The following is a 21,195-nucleotide window of genomic DNA, read 5'->3' on the forward strand; positions in this document are numbered from 1 at the left end:
CTAACGCTCCCCCCACCCGAGTCGCCGCCGCCACCCACCTTCTACCCGGTCGGGCCCTCGCTCCACTATTGAAACAGCGAGGGTCCGGGAACGCAGCACTGAGCTCTGCTGAGCTGCCAACATCGCCCTTCCTTCTTCTTCTCTGCCTCTGTCCCGCCCTCGACGACGTTACGTCACACGAGGGCGGGACAGGCAGCTGCAGGCAGAGAAGAAGAACGAAGGCCGACGTCGGCAGCTCAGCAGAGCTCAGTGCTGCGTTCCCGGACCCTCGCTGTTTCAATAGCGGAGCGAGGGCCCGGCCGGGTGGAAGGTGGGTGGTGACGGCTCGGTGGTGGGGGCGCGAACTCGGAGGGGGAGGGGCAGCGGCGAACTCGGCCGTGGGGCGGGCCTTTCAACCCCCCCTTCCTATAATAGCCCGTTTTTACGGGCTCAAAGTCTAGTAAATAAATAAATTAGGCACAGAGCGAGTGGGTTCTAAAATAATGTGCATAGATTGGGCGGCTTGTGGGTCTTTCTACATTCTGTGTCCATAACCACGCCCCCTTTCCAACGATGTGATTTGGAATTTACGCGCACCATGTTACAGAATACACTTAGCGAGTTGCGCTTGTACATTTTAATTAATGCCAATTAGTGCTGATTGCTTGGTAACATCCAACTGAAAGTGCTGATTAGCTGGTTAACCAATTAAGTTACGCGCATTGTAGAATATGCTTCAATTTCTGTGTGGAAATTATGGCATGGTATTTAGAATTTGGGAGTTACTACAATACCACCAAGACAGCAGACACACGAGAGAGGAAAGGACTAACTGTAAGCAAACCCCAATGTGGAACATCTTCCAGGCCATTAGTGAAAGGGAAACGCTTGAGCAAGATCAAAAGTCTTCAAGGCAGTCTTGAATTCCACGAAGGCCACTTCCAGACAAATATTGAGTGGTGAGTGAGAGTAGGCACTATGACACAAACAAGATTGTCTACTGTGATCTAGTCTGATATAATAGTGCACACTAACTCCCAAATTCTAAATACCACGTAGAATTCAGGAGTTAGTAGGCACTATTATATCAGACTAGATCACAGTAGACAATCTTGTTTGTGTCATAGTGCCTACTCTCACTCACCACTCAATATTTGTCTGGAAGTGGCCTTCGTGGAATTCAAGACTGCCTTGAAGACTTTTGATCTTGCTCAAGCGTTTCCCTTTCACTAATGGCTTGGAAGATGTTCCACATTGAGGTTTGCTTACAGTTAGTCCTTTCCTCTCTCGTGTGTCTGCTGTCTTGGTGGTATTTAGTTTCCTTCCCCTCCCCACCTCTTGTCTCTTAACGATAGCTTGGTAGATGTCCATTTTAACGTTATATACTTTAAACTGATGTTGTAACCTAGGCCTCTTACCAGTTCCTTCTCCTTTTTTCACTCTCTCTTCCTGAAATTTTCTACTGTTTAGATGTGCTCTTGATGTTGCAGTATATCAAATAGAAGTGAAGTATGAAATCTAGTAGCAAGGAGATCCTGGATTTAGGGATAACTCTTCTGGCAAGAGGAAACAGAACCCCCCCCCCCCCCCCCACCGTGAGAAAGGTCAAAACTAGATCTGGGGAGTGGGGACTCTGTTTCTAAGATCACAGTGTGTGATCATCTAGAATCTGTTGATCATCAGATAGTGTGGTTCAGTATCAGGGAGCAGGTAGTGACGGGTCATTCAAAAGTTCTTCAGGGAAACTAAGTTTGTCAAAATGGGGAAAACCTCGAGGAGTCGTTAGCTGGATGGGAGCATCTCGGGGAAGAGGAAATGCAGTGGGTAAAACTGAATGAATTTATTGTAAGGGCAACATAGTTAGGTGTAAGAGGAAAATGAGACTGCTATGATTTTGAAAGAAGTAGCTAAAAAGATGTGAGAAAAAAAGGTTAACATTCATAAACTACAATAGATCACAGAAAGAGGAAGACAGAGAGATCAGGAAAAAGTAAGAGAAAAGATGCATGTCCCTGTACAGTAAAATGGGGGGGGGGGGGGGGGGGGGGGTAGGGGCAAGGCGTTTTCCATATCATCAAGCTGATCAATCCATAGACTGGTGGGTTGTGTCCATCTACCAGCAGGTGGAGATAGAGAGCAAACTTTTGCCTCCCTATATGTGGTCATGTGCTGCCGGAAACTCCTCAGTATGTTCTCTATCTCAGCAGGTGGTGGTCACACACAGCAGCAGCTCTGGCTAGGCCTCCAAGCCTAATTTTTAGGTTTTGTTGAGTGCCTGGGGTTGAGGGCTCTTTTGAGCAAGTGCAAACCTGGTGGTGCCAGGTCCCTCCTTTTCTCCCCCCTCCCGCTGGCTCCGTTAAAAAAAAAAAAAAAAAAAAAAAAATTTTGAACGGCCTTAAAGGCGTTTATTTCGACGTTTATTTAAGCGTCTATTGCAGCTACTCACTGAGACACCAGGTCGTTACAACTCGGAGCGGACAGCAGGTAATTTTACCTTTTTATAGCGGGCGGGGGTTCCCCGATTCTTCTCCTCGTGGCTCATGGCGTCGGAGGGCGAGGGCGCAAAGGGTCGCTCCCCGGGTCGCTCGAGCGCTTCTAGAGGGGATGCGGGGGTCTTCAAGCCGGATTCGCCCTTGGTGGGTGACAGTTTCGCGACCGATGCATGTCCCGGTCCTTCCTCCGGCGTGGCGGTTTTTCCCGCCATAAACGCCCATCCCCCGCCCCTCGCCTCCGCCATCTTGGCCGGCCACGCGGCTCGGACGGCTTCTTCTTGGGCCGCCCTTGAGGTTGGAGACATTAATGCCATGAACGCCCTTAATTTGGGCGACGGCACAGAAGCGGCTAAAGTTAAGAGCCGTTCTTCCCGCGCGGCTCCTTCGCGGAGTTTCGCGCCGGACGCCATTTTGGATGCGCAGCATGTCTCTCCCCCGCTATTGCGAGCGCCGGTTGAGAGCGCGCCTAGGGCTGTTGCCCAGGCTGCGGAGGTGCACGGTCTGGGGGGTTTCTCCCCCGAGTTTGTTTTGCTGCTGCATCGGGCCTTCCTCATGCACAACGCTGCCCCCGCTCCCTCCTCTGGTAAAGAGGTTGAGGTTCCCAGAGGTAAACGCCCTCGGGTTGATTCCCAGGCCTTGGAGGAATTTGTCTCCTCCGATGTAGATGAGGGCAGCGTGTCTGAGGTCTCCCAACGGTCCTTTGCGGATTCCTTGGTGGAGACGGATCCCCGCTCGGATGGAGCGGATGACCCCTCTGCAGCGCGGCTTTTTCGCCCGGAGGATTTGCCCGACCTGTTGTTACAGGCCATGGACACTTTGAAGATATCCTCTCCGGAGGACGTCTCTCCCTCAGCCCCTGTTGGCTCTGCCATTATGCTGGGGACTAAGCGCCCGCCTAGAACCTTCCACGTGCATGATGCCATGCACACCTTAATTTCGGCTCAATGGGATGTCCCAGAAGCGAGCCTTAAAGTGGCTAGGGCTATGTCCCGCCTCTATCCTTTGGCTGTGAGTGAACGTGAGGCCTATCTGTGGCCTACCGTGGATTCTTTAATCACTGCGGTGACTAAGAAAACGGCATTGCCGGTGGAAGGTGGCACGGCCCTAAAGGACGCCCAAGACAGGAGATTGGAGGCGGCTTTAAGGTCGTCCTTTGAGGCGGCTGCTTTAAGTTTGCAGGCCTCAGTTTGCGGCTCCTATGTGGCCAGGGCGTGCCTGACTATGGTGCAGCGGGCTTCCCCCTCGGATCATTTCTTGAGGAATGATTGGCCAGCCCTGGAATCGGGCTTAGCCTATTTGGCAGACTTGCTGTATGATGTCTTGAGAGCCTCAGCTAAAGGCATGGCTCAGACTGTCTCTGCGCGGCGGTGGCTTTGGCTGAAACATTGGTCTGCTGACCACGCCTCAAAATCCCGCCTGGCTAGATTGCCTTTTAAAGGCAAGCTGCTCTTTGGGGTCGAGCTGGACAAAATCGTGACTGATCTCGGCACGTCTAAGGGCAAGAAGTTGCCGGAGGTCAGGGCTCGGGCGAGTGCTCGTCCCGGTACCTCCAGAGGACGGTTTCAGGAAGCCCGTCGGTACCGCCCGGGCAGGTCGGGTGCTTCTGCCCCCACTTCCTTTAAGAGGAATTTCTCCCCCAAGCAGCATTCCTTTCGCAGAGACCGCCGTCCCGGAGGTGCTCCCTCCGGTCCTCCCCCAGGGTCTCGTACCCAATGACGGGGTATTGGTCCACGCCCCAGTGCAGATTGGAGGACGGCTGTCCTCGTTTCTGGGCGAGTGGACCACAATAACTTCAGACGCTTGGGTGCTGGAAGTCATCAGAGACGGCTACAAGCTGGAGTTCTGCCGACCCTTAAGAGACGGGTTTGTACTCTCTCCCTGCAAGTCTCCGGTCAAAGCTGTGGCAGTGCAGCAGACTTTGGACAATCTGATCCGCCTGGGTGCGGTCGTTCCGGTGCCAGAAAGTCAGCTTGGCAAGGGGCGTTACTCCATTTACTTTGTGGTACCAAAGAAAGGAGGTTCGGTCCGGCCTATCCTCGACCTCAAAGGGGTCAATCGGGCCTTGAAAGTGCGGCACTTTCGCATGGAGACTCTCCGCTCTGTTATAGCGGCAGTGAAGGCAGGGGAGTACCTGGCATCCTTGGACATCAAGGAAGCGTACCTGCATATTCCCATCTGGCCTCCTCATCAACGCTTTCTGCGTTTTGCAGTCCTGGGCCGACACTTCCAGTTCAGAGCCCTCCCGTTCGGGTTGGCTACTGCTCCGCGGACCTTTTCCAAGGTAATGGTGGTCATAGCGGCCTTCCTGCGAAAGGAAGGAGTACAAGTCCATCCTTATCTGGACGACTGGTTGATCCGAGCCCCCTCTTATGCAGAGTGCGGCAAAGCTGTGGACCGGGTAGTTGATCTTTTGAGCTCCCTGGGATGGATCATCAACTGGGAGAAGAGCCAGCTGCGCCCGACTCAGTCCCTGGAGTATCTGGGAGTTCGATTCGACACCCAAGTGGGCAGGGTGTTCCTGCCAGACAATCGGATTGTCAAGCTTCAGGCTCAGGTGGACCAGTTCCTAGTAGCCTCTCCTCTTCGGGCTTGGGACTATGTGCAGCTGTTGGGCTCTATGACGGCCACGATGGAAGTAGTGCCCTGGGCCAGGGCTCATATGAGACCACTACAACACTCTCTGCTGCAGCGCTGGACTCCGATGTCGGAGGATTATGCTGTGCGTCTTCCCTTGGATCCAGCAGTGCGCAAGGCGCTGAGCTGGTGGATGCAGACAGACAAGTTGTCTGCGGGAATGCCTCTGGTGTCCCCAGAGTGGATTGTCGTCACGACGGACGCCTCGTTATCGGGCTGGGGAGCCCACTGCTTGGGAAGGACAGCGCAGGGGCTCTGGTCTCCTGCAGAGGCAAAGTGGTCTATCAACCTCCTGGAACTCAGAGCCATTCGGTTGGCGCTTTTGGAGTTCATCCCGGTACTGGTGTTCAAGCCTGTACGGGTCCTGTCGGACAATGCCACGGCTGTGGCCTATGTCAACCGCCAGGGAGGTACCAAGAGCGCCCCTCTAGCCAAGGAAGCTATGAGTCTATGCCAGTGGGCGGAAGCGAACCTGGAACAGCTGTCAGCGGCCCACATTGCCGGAGTCATGAATGTCAAGGCGGACTTTCTCAGTCGCCATACCTTGGAGCCCGGAGAGTGGCAGCTATCTGCTCAGGCGTTCTTGGACATCACGAAGCGCTGGGGCCAGCCGAGCCTAGATCTGATGGCGTCATCGGCCAATTGCCAAGTGCCGCGCTTCTTCAGCAGAGGACGGGACCCTCGATCCCTGGGAGTAGATGCTCTTCTCCAACAATGGCCGACACAAGAGCTTCTCTATGTGTTCCCGCCCTGGCCCATGTTGGGCAGGGTACTAGACCGGGTGGCAAAGCATCCCGGCAGGATAATCCTGGTGGGTCCGGATTGGCCCAGGCGTCCCTGGTATGCGGACTTGATCAGGCTCTCAGTCGACGATCCTCTGCGGTTGCCAGTGGAGCAGGGCCTGTTACATCAGGGTCCCGTGGTGATGGAGGATCCCTCCCCCTTTGGTCTTACGGCCTGGCTATTGAGCGGCAGCGTCTGAGGAAGAAGGGCTTCTCAGACAAGGTCATCGCCACTATGCTGAGAGCGAGGAAACGCTCTACTTCTACTGCTTACGCCAGGGTTTGGCGTATCTTTGCAGCGTGGTGTGAAGCAGGCTCTCTTTCTCCTTTCACTGCTCCAATTTCTTCAGTGTTGACGTTCCTGCAAGAAGGTCTGGACAAAGGCCTGTCGCTCAGTTCCCTTAAGGTCCAGGTAGCGGCTCTGGCTTGCTTCAGGGGCCGCCTGAAGGGTGCTTCCCTGGCTTCGCAGCCAGATGTGGTGCGCTTTCTCAAGGGGGTTAATCACCTGCGCCCTCCTCTGCACTCAGTGGTGCCTGCGTGGAATCTCAACCTGGTGCTAAGAGCATTGCAGAAGCCGCCGTTTGAACCCTTGTCAAGGGCATCTCTGAAAGACCTGACGTTGAAAGCAGTCTTTTTGGTGGCTATCACTTCAGCCAGAAGAGTTTCCGAGCTCCAGGCGCTCTCGTGTCGAGAGCCTTTTCTACAGTTCACTGAGGCAGGAGTGACTATTCGCACAGTGCCTTCCTTCCTGCCCAAGATTGTTTCTCGCTTCCATGTGAATCAGCAGCTATGTCTCCCTTCCTTTCGTAGGGAGGACTACCCAGAGGAGTACTCTGCTCTTAAATATCTGGATGTGAGACGAGTCATCATCAGATACTTGGAAGTGACCAATGATTTCCGGAAATCGGATCATCTGTTTGTCCTGTATACAGGTCCTCGTAGGGGTCTGCAGGCTGCTAAGCCTACAGTGGCAAGATGGGTCAAGGAAGCCATTGCAGCGGCTTATGTGGCCGCGGGGAAGGTGCCGCCTATCCAGCTGAAGGCTCACTCTACAAGAGCTCAGGCGGCCTCGATGGCAGAGGCCGGTTCCGTCTCCTTGGAAGAGATATGCAAGGCGGCAACTTGGGCTTCGGCCCATACATTCTCCAAGCATTACCGCTTGACTGTGGCTGCTCGGGCGGAGGCCCGGTTTGGAGCTTCAGTGTTGCGGTCAGGGATTTCTATGTCCCGCCCTGGGTGAGTACTGCTTCGGTACATCCCACCAGTCTATGGATTGATCAGCTTGATGATATGGAAGGTAAAATTATGTATAATCATACCTGATAATTTTCTTTCCATTAATCATAGCTGATCAATCCATAGCCCCTCCCAGATATCTGTATTGTTTTTATTCTGGTTGTATTTCAGGTTCAAGTTTAGTCTTCAGTTACTTCAGAAAGACTTCGTGTTCAAGTTTTTTCACTTGGATTCTTCAAGAGTTAAGACGAGTTTGTGTTACAGTGAGCTGCTGCATTCCTCTCCCCTCCGTTTTACGGGGCTGGATTGAGACTTAAAATTCTGCCGGCACTCCCTCCCGCTTCGTGCGGCTGTAGGGCAGTTTTGTACCCCTCCCGCTTCGGCGGTGTTAGGGTCAGTCAGCTCCTCCCGCGGTTGCGGTTGCAGGATAAGCCAGATCCCCCCGCATCGGCGGGTGTGGTGTCCCTCCCCCGCTCCGCGGGGATGAGCTGGACGGATTCCCCTCCCCCGTTTCGGCGGTGGTGAGCTGGGCAGAGTGTCCCTTCGTGGGTGTAATTCTCTAAGTGCTGAGTCCTGCGGATGGAGCTTTGATATCGACATACTGAGGAGTTTCCGGCAGCACATGACCACATATAGGGAGGCAAAAGTTTGCTCTCTATCTCCACCTGCTGGTAGATGGACACAACCCACCAGTCTATGGATTGATCAGCTATGATTAATGGAAAGAAAATTATCAGGTATGATTATACATAATTTTACCTTAAAGATATGTTAGTGATAGGAAGTGCAAAAATGCTATTGTCAGACTGAAGGGTGAAGAGAAGGAATATGTAGGAACGATTGACAAAAAAGCAGAATTGCTTAACAAATATTTCTGTTGTTCACTAAGGAAGGGTCACATGACCCGCTGTGACAATTAGAAACACTCTCCCCATTCATAAGCACTGGGTCTAGTATTGCCTCTTCCCAGATGGGTTCTGTTAGCCATTGTTTGTTCTGCCTTTTGAGGGCATTCTGTATATCACACTGATATAAATATAAGTTCTCTTCCCTCTTTCCAGATTAACCCATAGTGCCAGTGCCTTATCTCCTAAAGCCCTGTAATTCTGTTGCTTTAATATATATACTGTATATATTTTTTTTAATATAGAGTGCCATTTCTCCTCCCTTTCTTCCTATCCTGTCCTTCTGGTTAAATTACAATACCATGAAGGGCATTTTCGAACAGAGATGACCATCTCTAAGGATGTCCTGGCGAAGGGGCGGGGAAACTCGTATTATCGAAACAAGATGGGTGTCCATCTTTCGTTTCGATAATACGGTCGGGGATGTCCAAATCTCAACATTTAGGTCGACCTTAGAGATGGTCGTCCCCGATTTTCGACCATAATGGAAACCGAGGACGCCCATCTCAAAAATGACCAAATCCAAGCCCTTTGGTCATGGGAGGAGCCAGCATTTGTAGTGCACTGGTCCCCCTCACGTGCCAGGACACCAGCCGGACACCCTAGGGGGCACTGCTGTGGACTTCACAAATTGCTCCCAGGTGCATAGCTCCCTTACCTTGTGTGCTGACCCCCCCCCCAACCCCCCCCAAAACCCACTCCCCACAACTGCACACCACTACCATAGCCCTAAGGGGTGAAGGGGGGCACCTACATGTGGGTACAGTGGGTTTCTGGTGGGTTGTATTAGATTGTAAGCTCTTTGAGCAGGGACTGTCTTTCTTCTATGTTTGTGCAGCGCTGCGTACGCCTCGTAGCGCTATAGAAATGCTAAATAGTAGTAGTAGGTTTTGAAGGGCTCACATTTACCACCACAAGTGTAACAGGTGGGGGGGGGATGGGCCTGGGTCCGCCTGCCTGAAGTGCACTGCACCCACTAAAAACTGCTCCAGGGACCTGCATACTGCTGTGATGGAGCTGGGTATGACATTTGAGGCTGGCATAGAGGCTGGCAGACAATGTTTTAAAAAAAAATTTTTTGAGGGTGGGAGGGGGTTGGTGACCACTGCGGGAGTAAGGGGAGGTCATCCCTGATTCCCTCCAGTGGTCATCTGGTCAGTTCAGGCACCTTTTCGAGGCTTGGTCGTGAAAAAAAATGGACCAAGTAAAGTCGGCCAAATGCTCGTCAGGGACGCCCTTCTTTTTTCCATTATTGGCCGAGGACGCCCATCTCTTAATCACGCCCCAGTCCCACCTTCGGTACGTTGCCGACACGCCCCTGTGATCTTTGGTCATCCCTGCGACGGAAAGCAGTTGAGGGCACCCAAAATCGGCTTTTGATTATACCAATTTGGGCGACCCTGAGAGAAGGACACCCATCTCCCGATTTGTGTTGGAAGATGGTGCCCTTCTCTTTTGAAAATTCTCCTGCATATCTCCGTGACTGCCACTAAATCCAAGTCAGCCTCTTCCATTACAACCTCCAGGATCTAGAGCTGTTTCCCACACCGGGAGGCATCAGTATACATAGCTTTTGCAGTGTTTGTTGCTCTTTTTTCCCATCTCTATACAACTGTTAAATGTTTTACTTACTTGGGGCATTTGTCCACCTATCCCCAACGACCCTAGTTTGAAGACCTTTTCAATAGAATAGCTGGTCTGCTGCAGAAGGCATTTCACCCCTTCTTTGATAGGTAGATGGCATATCTGCTCAGCAGTCCTTGGAAAGTCATTCCATGGTTCAAGAGGCTGAAATACTCCCATCTACACTATCTACCTGCACAATATGAACTTCAATGCTTTGCCCTTTACCTTTGACTGGTAGGATTGTGGAGACCACCACCTGTGCACCGATCTGCTTTTCTCTTTCCCGGTCACTTCTGATGTGTTTACTGGGATACCTAGTGATGTCATTTGTACCAGCATGGATGAGGGAGCATCAGATAATATTTGGTACGCTTAACCAGTCTCCGCAATCTTTCTGTTTAATGCCTTGGATCTCTGCACCATACAGACAAGCACTCCTGTCTAATGGGCAGATGGATGCCTTTCTACTACATGTACCCTTCACTTCGCGGGTACAGTGGTGGCTGATCTTACAGCTTTGAAGTTTCTAAGTTGTGGCTCCTCCTTATTCTGAAGTATTTTCACCTCTTCCATTTCCAGTGCTATATACCGATTCCTCATTTAAGTTTAAGGTGGAGTCAAGGAGAGAATTTTATGGGCTTAGATCTGTATCCAGCTGCTATCTTTTCTCTTATTAAAAAAAATTGAGAAGGGTTAGGAAATATTTTGACTTGCCGAAATTTACCCTGATAGTTCAAGCATTATTTCTGTCTAACCCCCCCCCCCCCCCCCCCCCCCCCCCCCCCGTTTACAAAGCTGTGCAGCAACGCCAACACAGCCCATTCAAAGTGAATAGGCAGTGTTGGCATTACCGCCCCAACAGACACTAGCGCGGCTTTGTAAATAGGGGGGGGGGTATGTTAGCTTACAGCAATGCAGGATGTTCAAGATTTGTGGCAAGGATCAAATTTTAAATATTCATGATGGTATTTAAAGTTTTACATGGGGTAACTACTCAGTATTTGTTTGACCTTTTCCGACCGCTGTTAAGGGTTGCGAAATCAGGTAAAATTTAAGTTTTCCGACTGCTAATAAGATTAAATTTGTTTTAAGTTGTCTCGTCTTATTTTGTCTTTTTAATATCAAGATGCACAGGCATGGAATGTGCTTCCTTACGCAGAAGAAGGGAGTAGAAAAGAACCAGAGCTGGTTGGTGTGGTGAAACAAGGTTTTTCATGTATTATTGCGCTTGTTTGCCTGGAGTTGTTAATTCTTCCTGTAAAATCCCGGTCAGCAAGTGGCAGGATTCTGATAGCCACTGGTTGTCTGTGTAAAGAAGTGGCATCAGCCAGCTGAAAAAGGCAGTTGGATTCTGTACCTATTTTGTAGCATGTTTTGTCGCTCGACTAAACCAGTCGATAGTGGAGTTAGATGTGGTGTACAAAGCTTCAAGGCAGGTAAAGTTTGAGTGGACGTGTTTATAATTTGGCCCATTGTTTGCTTATCCCCACAAGGGCAGCATGGATCACCTTTGAAGCCCCAATGACATTCATCAAATGCACACTATCCACAGCCCGACTGAAATCGATTTATCTGCAACCACAATTGTTGTGGAAGATCAAAACTAGGTTGTCAACTTGCTGGATCTTGTACAAGTCCAGAGTTGGCAGGTGTTCCTGGCCAACCGTTATCCCTACCCACCTACAGATGACCTCACTTCCTTCCAGATCCTCCTGCTTCAGTGTTGGCCCTACACTGTGAAACTCGCTCGCCCCCCAGATCTCTGTTCAGATCTCTCCTTTATGAAATTTAGTGCCATCCTAAAAACCTATTATTTTCTCAAGCTTTCTCCTCTGTGAAACCGGAGAGTTAAGATACAATAGAGCAGGGTGTATTCAGTGTCTGTCCTCAAGGTCCACAACCCAGTTGGGTTTTCAGAAATCTATTGTTCATCCGATATTCCAGCGCTCAATCTGTTCCCACCGAGCTTGATGACCATATCGGTTCAAATTTACGTAAAACCAGTAATGTGACCATGTCTCCAGCTTCCCCTGCTGCAAGCACAGATTATGGAAAGTTTAAAAAACACTTTATAAACTAGGACTAAATAGGATGTGAGGGGATAAAAAATAAGTCTCGAGTCCAGTCTTAAATTTTTTAAAGGACTATTCCAGGTTTCAAGTTGAAAATGAGATGGGAGATTATTCCAGAGAGAAGCTTTTGGGGTTTGTTTTGCTGTCTTGAGAAATATGGTTTGGTGCTTCACTGTAGATTCGTACAGGCTCTGTACCCATTCTCTCTTTCTCTAGCCCCCGGATTCTGAGTAGGTCACTCAAACTTGGGCGCAAATTCCAGATACGTGCTGATACTTTCATCAGTTAGGCGCTAACGATCAGTCATTGGTGTTAACAAGCACAGTACACACTATTCTGTAGCATGTGTGCAATTCCAAAGGGGGTGTGGCTATGGGAGGGGCTTGGGAGGGTCAGGGGCTTTCCCAGAAATGAGGCGCAATGTTCTAGACTACCTGCATTTGCCACCTGACTGCCACCAGTTGAGCGCAAACATTTACACTAGCTCAGTGGTTCCTGGAGGCACCCCAGCCAATCAGGTTTTCAGGATACCCACAATGAATATTCATGATTAGATTGTAAGCTCTGTCGAGCAGGGACTGTCTCTTCATGTTCAAGTGTACAGCATTGCATACGTCAAGTAGTGCTATAGAAATGATAAGTAGTAGCAGTATGAGAGAGATTTGCATGCAGTGCCTCCACCTAATGCAAATATATCTCGTGAATATTCCTTGTGGATATACTGAAAACCTTACTTGCTGGGGTGCCTCCAGGACCGGGTTTGGGACCCACTGCACTAGCCTGTGGCAGGCATAAATGCTCACAACCAACGTTAGGCCCAAAACGCACGCTAAGCTAGTATTCTACAGAGCAGGCTCTTTCCAGAGCACACTTTACAGATTATTAGATTAGCGCAGATCATTTGGGCACCTAACTTGGGTGATGTTTACAGAATTCCCCCGTTATTTTCGAGGATTATTTTTCTGATGACTTGGTTGAGGCACACAAGCCGCCCTTATTTCCCTGCTGTGTTTTCACCCCAGCCCTTCATGTGGTACGAGGTGCCACCCTCCCTTGCGGTCAGCATGCAAGGTGTTGCTCTCCTTCCTGAAAGGAGGTCAGCTTCCAGTGCCTCAGTTTTGCCTTTAAAAGAGTGAGTGTGGCCCCCCTTGCCCCTCTGGGAGCCTCAGGGCTACGCTCACCTCTGTGGGGGTTTTGATGGTGGTCTTTTATTCGCTGTTCCTGTCTGACAGGGTCATCTGAGTGAGGGGTACGGGCAGCTGTGCAGCATCTACCTCAAGCTGCTAAGAACCAAAATGGAATTTCACACAAAAGTAAGAGGTTTATTTTTCTGTTTTGTCCCATTCCACATCACTCCCTCCTGTCCCTTTGCTACATCACCTTCTCTTCCTTAATTCTCACCCTTTATTTCTTTTCTTTTCTATTTTTCTTCTCTTTCCTCTCTATCCTCCTTTCCTATCTTTTTAGGCACATTTCCAGTAGTTCTCAATTTGTTCGTACTGCTTCGTTCTGCCTCAGGCTCTTCTCTTCCCTCCCCCCCCCATGTCTCCTTCCTCCCTCCTGTTCTCTGTGTACATATATTGTTCTTGCTCCCACACAGCTGTACGGAGGATACACTTAGAGAGCAGCTGCTGCAGTGCTGGGCTTTAGAAACAGGAATGGCAGCCGCACTGCACGGAAGCAGGTAGCAGTGTGGGAGGAGGCCCCAACCCTCACTAGAAGTGTTAGCACACTACACAGAACGTTTCTTGCTAGCACTCCTCAGAACCAGGCCATTATCACCATCGTGGTCTCCCTTTAGCACTGTACGTAACCAGGTGAGAGAGACGCGCATATCTTGAATGAGAGACAGCGCTCCTTGTGTTTGTTCAGGACCAGTCCTGGCAGGCCAGTCAAGCACAGCACCAGGCTTATTGCTCTATGAATAACCTTAGTCCACACCAGTTGTCAATTTGAACCAAAACAAAACTTTACTTTAGCTTCCAAGTCAAGACACAACTGTCCTGGTCAACTTATTTACAACAGTCTCTCTGCTTCCTCTCTCCAGCGATGTACCTTACCGTTCCCAGATAACAGATGTTAAAGTTCTAGTATCAGTATCTTGATGGAATAGTAGCAGCCAGCTTGATGACAGCTCACTTCAGTCAGGTTTAAATACTTTGCAACCTGCATATGGTTTGCTGGAAAATGTAACTAATGCCCCCCTCTGCCTAAGATGTAACCAGTCCCTTTCAGGAGGCACAGGTGGTATGCACGGTTCCAACTCTCGCTCTCCTTTACCTGGGTTTTAATGGGGTGCAGTGGTTCCCCATATCACCACACGATGCCAGGCAGCAACTTTTCTAGTTCTGGTCCCAGAATCCTATTGCATATAACTAGGTGCAAGACCATGCTATAAACCACTGTGCAATGTTTATAAAAACGAGCATGAACAGGTAACCAATGAAGATTTGGTTACCTTTTTGAGCATTTAACTTGAAAAAGCAGTCTAGTTGTAGCATTTTGACAAATTTGTAAGTGCAACCAACATACAGAAGGCTGCAGTTGTCTAAGGCAGTGTTTCCCAAGTCCGGTCCTGGAGTACCCCTTTGCCAGTCAGGTTTTCAGGATATCCACAAATGAATATGCATGAAGTTGATCTGCATACATTGCCTCCGTTATATTCAAATCTCTTTTATGCATATTCATTGTGGATCTCTTGAAAGCCTGACTGGCAAGGGGTACTCCAGGACCGAACTCGGGAAACACTAGTTTAAGGTAGACAACATAATAGCTTGAATTAATACTTCCAGATGACCAAAATATTGTCAGTTTCTAGATAAGTGACTAGTTCAGCGGTTCCCAAACTGTGTGTCGTGGCAGCCTGGTGCACCACAGCAAACTCTCAGGGGTGCTGCGGAAGATCCTGACCTCCCTCCACACCGAGAGTGCCCCAGTTTGCAAACAGCCGATTTACACAAATAAAATGCTTTTTACATGCGGGAATCAATTTAGAAATTGCCCTTCCTGTACACCAGTGAGATAGCATTCCTCCACGCCGACTTCTTTCCTCTTCCCCTCTTCTGTGTCATTTCTATACACATGTGGGTTGTTCTTATTGCAGCCTGTTGTAAAGATGCATTTATTGTCTGAGCCAAAGATTAGACAGAAACCAGTTGCTTTACCTTCCTTATCTCCTGTCTCTTCTCCTTGTAGAACCCGAGGTTTCCTGGCAATTTGCAGATGAGTGACCGACAGCTGGATGAAACAGGAGAAAATGACGTCAATAACTTGTAAGTATTAAGTTGGTGAAATGTAAGGGCCAGATTTTATAAATCGTGCTGAAAAATGGGCGACGGAAGAGATAATTGCGATTCTGTAAAGGGCACGCAGCCTTTACAGAATAACGCTTTGCGCCAATTTCCGTGCCTGCTGAAACCGGGTGTAAATATGGGCACCCAAGCTGGGCGCAGAGACCCAGCATTCTGCAAGAATGTGCGCATCTTTTTGGAATGCCCCTGACATGCCCCCTTTTGAATTGCGAGCGATGGGACTTGGGCACCATGCGTTGTAGAATAACGTGTGGCCAGATGCGGGGGCAAATCCTAAATGGTGCCAGTTAACATTGATAATTGGTTGTTAGCGGGCAGTTATTGCTTGTCGGCCAATCAAGTTGCTCACGCATCTCTGGATCATGCGCAAATGGGCACCATATTTACAATCCGAGGGTAAGTGCGTTGGGGATGAGTTGTACAGATGTAACGTGCAGAAAAAGGGCATTCGAGCGCCACCGCCCTGGTGTATTGCTGTCCGGTACGTTCACATGTGGCAACATTTCTCCCATAGCCTAACCTGCAACAAAACTTACAGAGGTCAGAGTTTAAATGCTGTAGCATTTAAATTGATTCTGCATAGCCAGCGCTGCTATCGGATATATATGGGCAGCCAAAATTAATCTGCTTAGCTATACAAATAGCAGTTGTAGATCGTTGACTAGTAGACTTTAATCATTTGTTCTGCTTATAACATAAATTGTGTTTTATATTGATGGTTATTTCCAGTATATTCAGTATAAGCAGATTTACATACAGTCATGTCTTATCACTATATATATTCACATACATTTTTATCATTATTTTATCATTGTTTTCATAATTTCATATATGTATGTGTTTTATCTATATACTAGTAAAAAAGGCCCGTTTCTGACACAAATGAAACGGGCGCTAGCAAGGTTTTCCTCGGAGTGTGTATGTTTGGGAGAGTGTATGTGAGAGTGACTGTGTGAGAGACAGAGTGAAAGTGTGAGTGTGTGAGAGAGAGAGTGAGTCTGGGTGTGAGTGTGTTTGTGAGAGAGTGTGTGTGTGAGAATGAGAGTGTGTGCAAGTGTGTATGTGAGACACAGTGTGAGAGAGAGTGTGTGTGTGTGTGTGTGTGCGAGAGAGAGAGTGTGTGTGAGACACAGATTCTCTGTGAGAGTGAGTGTATGAGACCAAGCGAGTGTGTGAGTGACTGTGTGGCACATAGAGAGTGAATGTGATACAGTGTGAGACAGAGTGTGTGAGAGTGTGAGTCAGAAAGACATTGTATATGAGAGAGAGAGTGTGAGCCCTGCCCTCCCAATCCATGCCCATCTGTCCCCTGCCCCCTCCATTCATCCTTTTCCAGCAATTTCCCTCTCTCCCTGAGCCCTGCCCTCCCAATCCATGCCCATCCATGCTCCTCTGTCACCTGCCCCCTCCATTCATCCCTATCAAGCAATTCCCCTCTCTCCCTGAGCCCTGCCCTGCAATCCATATCCATCCATGCCCATCTGTCCCCTCCATTCATCCCTATCCAGCAATTCCCCTCTCTCCCTGAGCCCTGCCCTCCCAATCCATGCCCATCCATGCTCCTCTGTCCCCTGCCCCCTCCATTCATCCCTATCCAGCAATTCCCCTCTCTCCCTGAGCCCTGCCCTCCCAATCCATGCCCATCCATGCTCCTCTGTCACCTGCCCCCTCCATTCATCCCTATCCAGCAATTCCCCTCTCTCCCTGAGCCCTGCCCTGCAATCCATATCCATCCATGCCCATCCGTCCCCTCCATTCATCCCTATCCAGAAATTCCCCTCTCTCCCTGAGCCCTGCCCTCCCAATCCATGCCCATCCATGCTCCTCTGTCCCCTGCCCCCTCCATTCATCCCTTTCCAGCAATTCCCCTCTCTCCCTGAGCCCTGCCCTCCCAATCCATGCCCATCCATGCTCCTCTGTCCCCTCCATTCATCCCTTTCCAGCAATTCCCCTCTCTCCCTGAGCCCTGCCCTCCCAATCCATGCCCATCCATGCTCCTCTGTCCCCTGCCCCCTCCATTCATCCCTTTCAAGCAATTCCCCTCTCCCTGAGCCCTGCCCTCCCAATCCATGCCCATCCATGCTCCTCTGTCCCCTGCCCCCTCCATTCATCCTTTTCCAGCAATTCCCCTCTCTCCCTTCCATGACCCCCCTCGCATCCATGCTCCTCTCTCTCCTATGTCCCAGCCTGGCCCGCCCTCTTCTCCCCCCCCCCTTCGCATCCATGCTGTCGTTTTTCCCTTGCCCTCCCGCTCCCATTGTTCAACTTTACTGCCCACCCTCTTCTCTCCCCCCAACATCCCTTTTTGTTTTTTTTATCTTTTTAAATTTACCTCCGTGGCGGTTCCGGCAGCGTAGCGTCAGGGAAGGAGGCGGCGCTCCCGACGTCTAGCCTTCCCTTCGCTGTGTTCCGCCTTCTTCTGACGTCAAGGAAGAAGGCGGAACACAGCGAAGGGAAGGCTAGAGACGTCGGGAGCGCCGCCTCCTTCCCTGATGCTGCGCTGCCGGAACCGCCACCACGGAGGTAAATGTAATATAATAAAACGCACCGTGCGTGGGTGCGATCCGTTTGGTTTTTTTTTTTTTCGCCCTTGACGTCATGACGTTTGACGCGAGGGCGGGGCAGAGACGGCTGGCTGGCTTCACACCATGAATCCACGAACCCTACAGCCAGGGAGTGTTTGAGTGACTTCAGAACGTTGTCTTCAGAACGTTCACGGTGCGTTTTATTATATTAGATATATTGAATTTGATTTGTTTTTAATATTTATTGCATATATAAATATTCATTATTCTCCAATATAGACACAATGCCCTAAATATAAATTTTGTTTATATGCATTTTAATTCATAAATATAATAATTGTCATTTATACTAAATTAGAGTTATGGTTTATTTTTACATTTATGCCTATATGTGTGTATGCTACTTGTTTATTATTTAATATTTGACTTGTTTTTATCGTATATATATAATTTTATAGACTCCTGATGCAGGCCTAACGGCCGAAACACGACGTTGTGTCGAGTCTTCATACTTCAAATAAACTTTCTCTTTTAACGTACATCTTCCTGTCTTTGGTATCCTTAGTCGCTCTCCCACTTTTTTTGTTGTACTGTTGTATCTACCGTGGGGCGGTTTAAGTTCTACATCTTCTGGTGGATTTCTTCTTACGTATATCGCTGACTAGCCATAGAGTTGGGGGAGGGGGTAGCGCTCTTGTTACCTCCTGAAATTATCAAGATAATGACGAAGCTGTTTGTTATGGCACCCTTTAGCTAGTACCTTTGACAATTAACAGATAGGATACTTAGGATAGGATTTTCAAAACACTAAGCCGCGTAGGTGCCTACACGCGGCCAACACACGTCAATTTGGAGTTACCGCCCGGCTACCGCGTGGCCCTTGCGGTAATTTCATTTTTGACGTGCGTCCGCTACGCGTGCTGGAAAATCATTTTTATTTTCTGGCTTGCGGCAGAAACCAGGTGTTAATTATCATTCTATGCGCGTAGACAATTACCGCGTGAGACCTTACCACTAAATCAATGGCTGGCGGCAAGGCCTCAGTCCCAAAATGGACGCGCGCCTACTTTTATTATGCCGCACATCCATTTTCAGCAAAAAGTTTAAATAAGGCCTTTTTTACAGGCGCGCTGAAAAATGGATCTGCGCGCGCCCAAAACACGCGCCTACACTAGTGCAGTAAAAGGACCCCTTAGCAGGGGCGTAGCTACGGGGGGCCACGGGGACCTAGGTCCCCGCAAATTTCATCTGGGCCCCTGGTCCGAAGCCTTCTTCAGTGCAGTCTTCGGCTCAGCGTCAGCATGCACAGGAGGAGCAAGAAGAAAGAAGAGCAGGGGGCAGGCAACGAACTTGGCTGCGCCGGAGACCGCGCTGAAAAAGGCTTCGGTTGGTGGGGGTTGGGGACCTCTGCCAGCAAAGGTATTTGTGAGGGGGCGAGGCGGTGGGGAGGCGAGACATGGTGTGGGAGGGGCGGCACTCAAAATGTGTCCCCAGCCTCGGGCTCTGGCTCCCTCCCACTATGAGGTCTGTCTACACCCCTGCCCCTTAGAACAAACTTTCATAGGTTACTATAGAACTTTGTAAGTCTAAGTGCTTTGAAAATATGCCTTTTATTCATATAGCAGGTACCACTCTGCAGATTTTGTGAATGCTTCTGAATATTGAGCCAGTAAAGGCTTAATTTAATAAGTTCCCTACAGAAACTCTGCAGGCCATGGACTCCACACTAAAGTGGTCCTTTACAAAGGCGTTATAGCGTTGTTAGTGCGCGCTAAACGCTAGAGATGCCCATAGGAATATATCTATAAATCACCCTTGCACAGACAGAGGTCTGATATATGTTGAAATTTAATGAAGATTATATGAGTGAAGATGTTTTAAGATTTTCTAAAGATTAGGTGAAGAAGTTTCAATAAAAATTTTCAAAATCGGACTACTCACCTGTTTTATAAATAAACACAGTGCAAGGGTGATTTATACATGTTGGATATACCTCCACTGTTCATCGGACTATTTAACGTTTGATTTATCACATAGGAATATATGGAAATCTCTAACGTTTAGCGCATTCTTATTTTTAGTGTGTGATAAAAACGCTAGCGCGCCTTTGTAAAGAACCCCTGAATTTGCCTCTCATCTTCTGGTCCTCCTTCTGCCAAGAAAAGCTTGTGTTGCATCCACAAGGAACTCTGCTTTTTATTTCATAGCTCCAGAACTGTGGAACAATCTTCCTGCATTCATTAGATTTGAACTTTCTTTTTCTAGATTTAAAATACTGCTGAAAACCTATTTTTTCCAGATGGCATTTGGGATTCCTCCATCCAATGCTACCTTCAGATTACCTGCATGAGGAAATAGTCTCCAAATATCCTATATAATAAAACGCACCTCCAACATTCTGAAGCTGACTGCATGGCTGAGGCATTCCTGCTCTCTGTATCCATCTCCTGAATTGACATCACGTACTTCCGGGTTCATCACAAGCAGAAGTGACCAACCACACGAGGTTTCTCGGCTTCAGAATGTTGGAGGTGCATTCTATTAAATAGGATTGGTCAGTTCCTTTCCTATATAATAAAAGGCACCTCCAACATTCTGACGCTGACTGCATGGCTGAGGCATTCCTGCTCTCTGTATCCATCTCCTGAATTGACATCACGTACTTCCGGGTTCATCACAAGCAGAAGTGACCAACCACACGAGGTTTCTCGGCTTCAGAATGTTGGAGGTGCATTCTATTAAATAGGATTGGTCAGTTCCTTTCCTATATAATAAAAGGCACCTCCAACGTTCTGACGCTGACTGCATGGCTGAGGCATTCCTGCTCTCTGTATCCATCTCCTGAATTGACATCACGTACTTCCGGGTTCATCACAAGCAGAAGTGACCAACCACACAAGGTTTCTCGGCTTCAGAATGTTGGAGGTGCATTCTATTAAATAGGATTGGTCAGTTCCTTGAAGCACAGCCAGAGCTCAGCGTCCTGCACAGTAATGCTCAGACACCAGAGAGAGAGGGGGGGCTGACACCAGAGAGAGGGAGGGAGGGGGGCCTGACACCAGAGGGGGGGGGAGGTATCTCTGTCACATACACACTGTCTCTCTCACAGTCAATGTCTTTCTCTCTCTCTCTCACTCTCACACACTGTCTCTCACACACTCTATGTCTCACACTGTATCACATTCACTCTATGTGTCACACAGTCACTCACACACTCTCTTGGTCTCATACACTGAATCTCACAGAGAGTCTGTCTCACACACACTCTGTGTGAAACACACACTCTCTCTCTCTCTCTCTCACTCACACTGTGTCTCACATACGCACTTGCACACACTCGCACAGTCACTCTCTCTCACACACACAGTCACTCTCACATACACTCTCTCAAACATACACACTCCGAGGAAAACCTTGCTAGCGCCCGTTTCATTTGTGTCAGAAACGGGCCTTTTTTACTAGTATATTTATATTAAGCAAAGCATTTATTTCTCTTTTATTATTTAATTTTTGGTTTAATTTTGTGCAATTTATGTTCTACCCTATCCTTTATTGGTGTTCTTTTCTTTCTTACTTTTCTATTAAGTATTGTACCTTGTAAACTACTTAGATCTCTTTTTCGGAATAAGAGGT

General features: G+C 48.9%; 1 protein-coding gene across 2 annotated transcripts in view; it reads left to right on the forward strand.

Moving 5' to 3' along the window:
• Positions 1-21,195, forward strand: part of HIP1 (huntingtin interacting protein 1) — a 320,025-nt gene that overhangs the window by 89,235 nt on the left and 209,595 nt on the right. For both annotated transcript variants that reach the window (XM_030222554.1, XM_030222555.1), the window contains exons 5-6: positions 12,959-13,039; positions 14,922-14,998. In XM_030222554.1, the coding sequence (XP_030078414.1) occupies positions 12,959-13,039; positions 14,922-14,998 (158 nt within the window). The remainder of the gene's footprint in view (positions 1-12,958; positions 13,040-14,921; positions 14,999-21,195) is intronic.

The sequence above is a fragment of the Microcaecilia unicolor genome, chromosome 13, assembly GCF_901765095.1.
Source record: "Microcaecilia unicolor chromosome 13, aMicUni1.1, whole genome shotgun sequence".
NCBI lineage: Eukaryota > Metazoa > Chordata > Amphibia > Gymnophiona > Siphonopidae > Microcaecilia > Microcaecilia unicolor.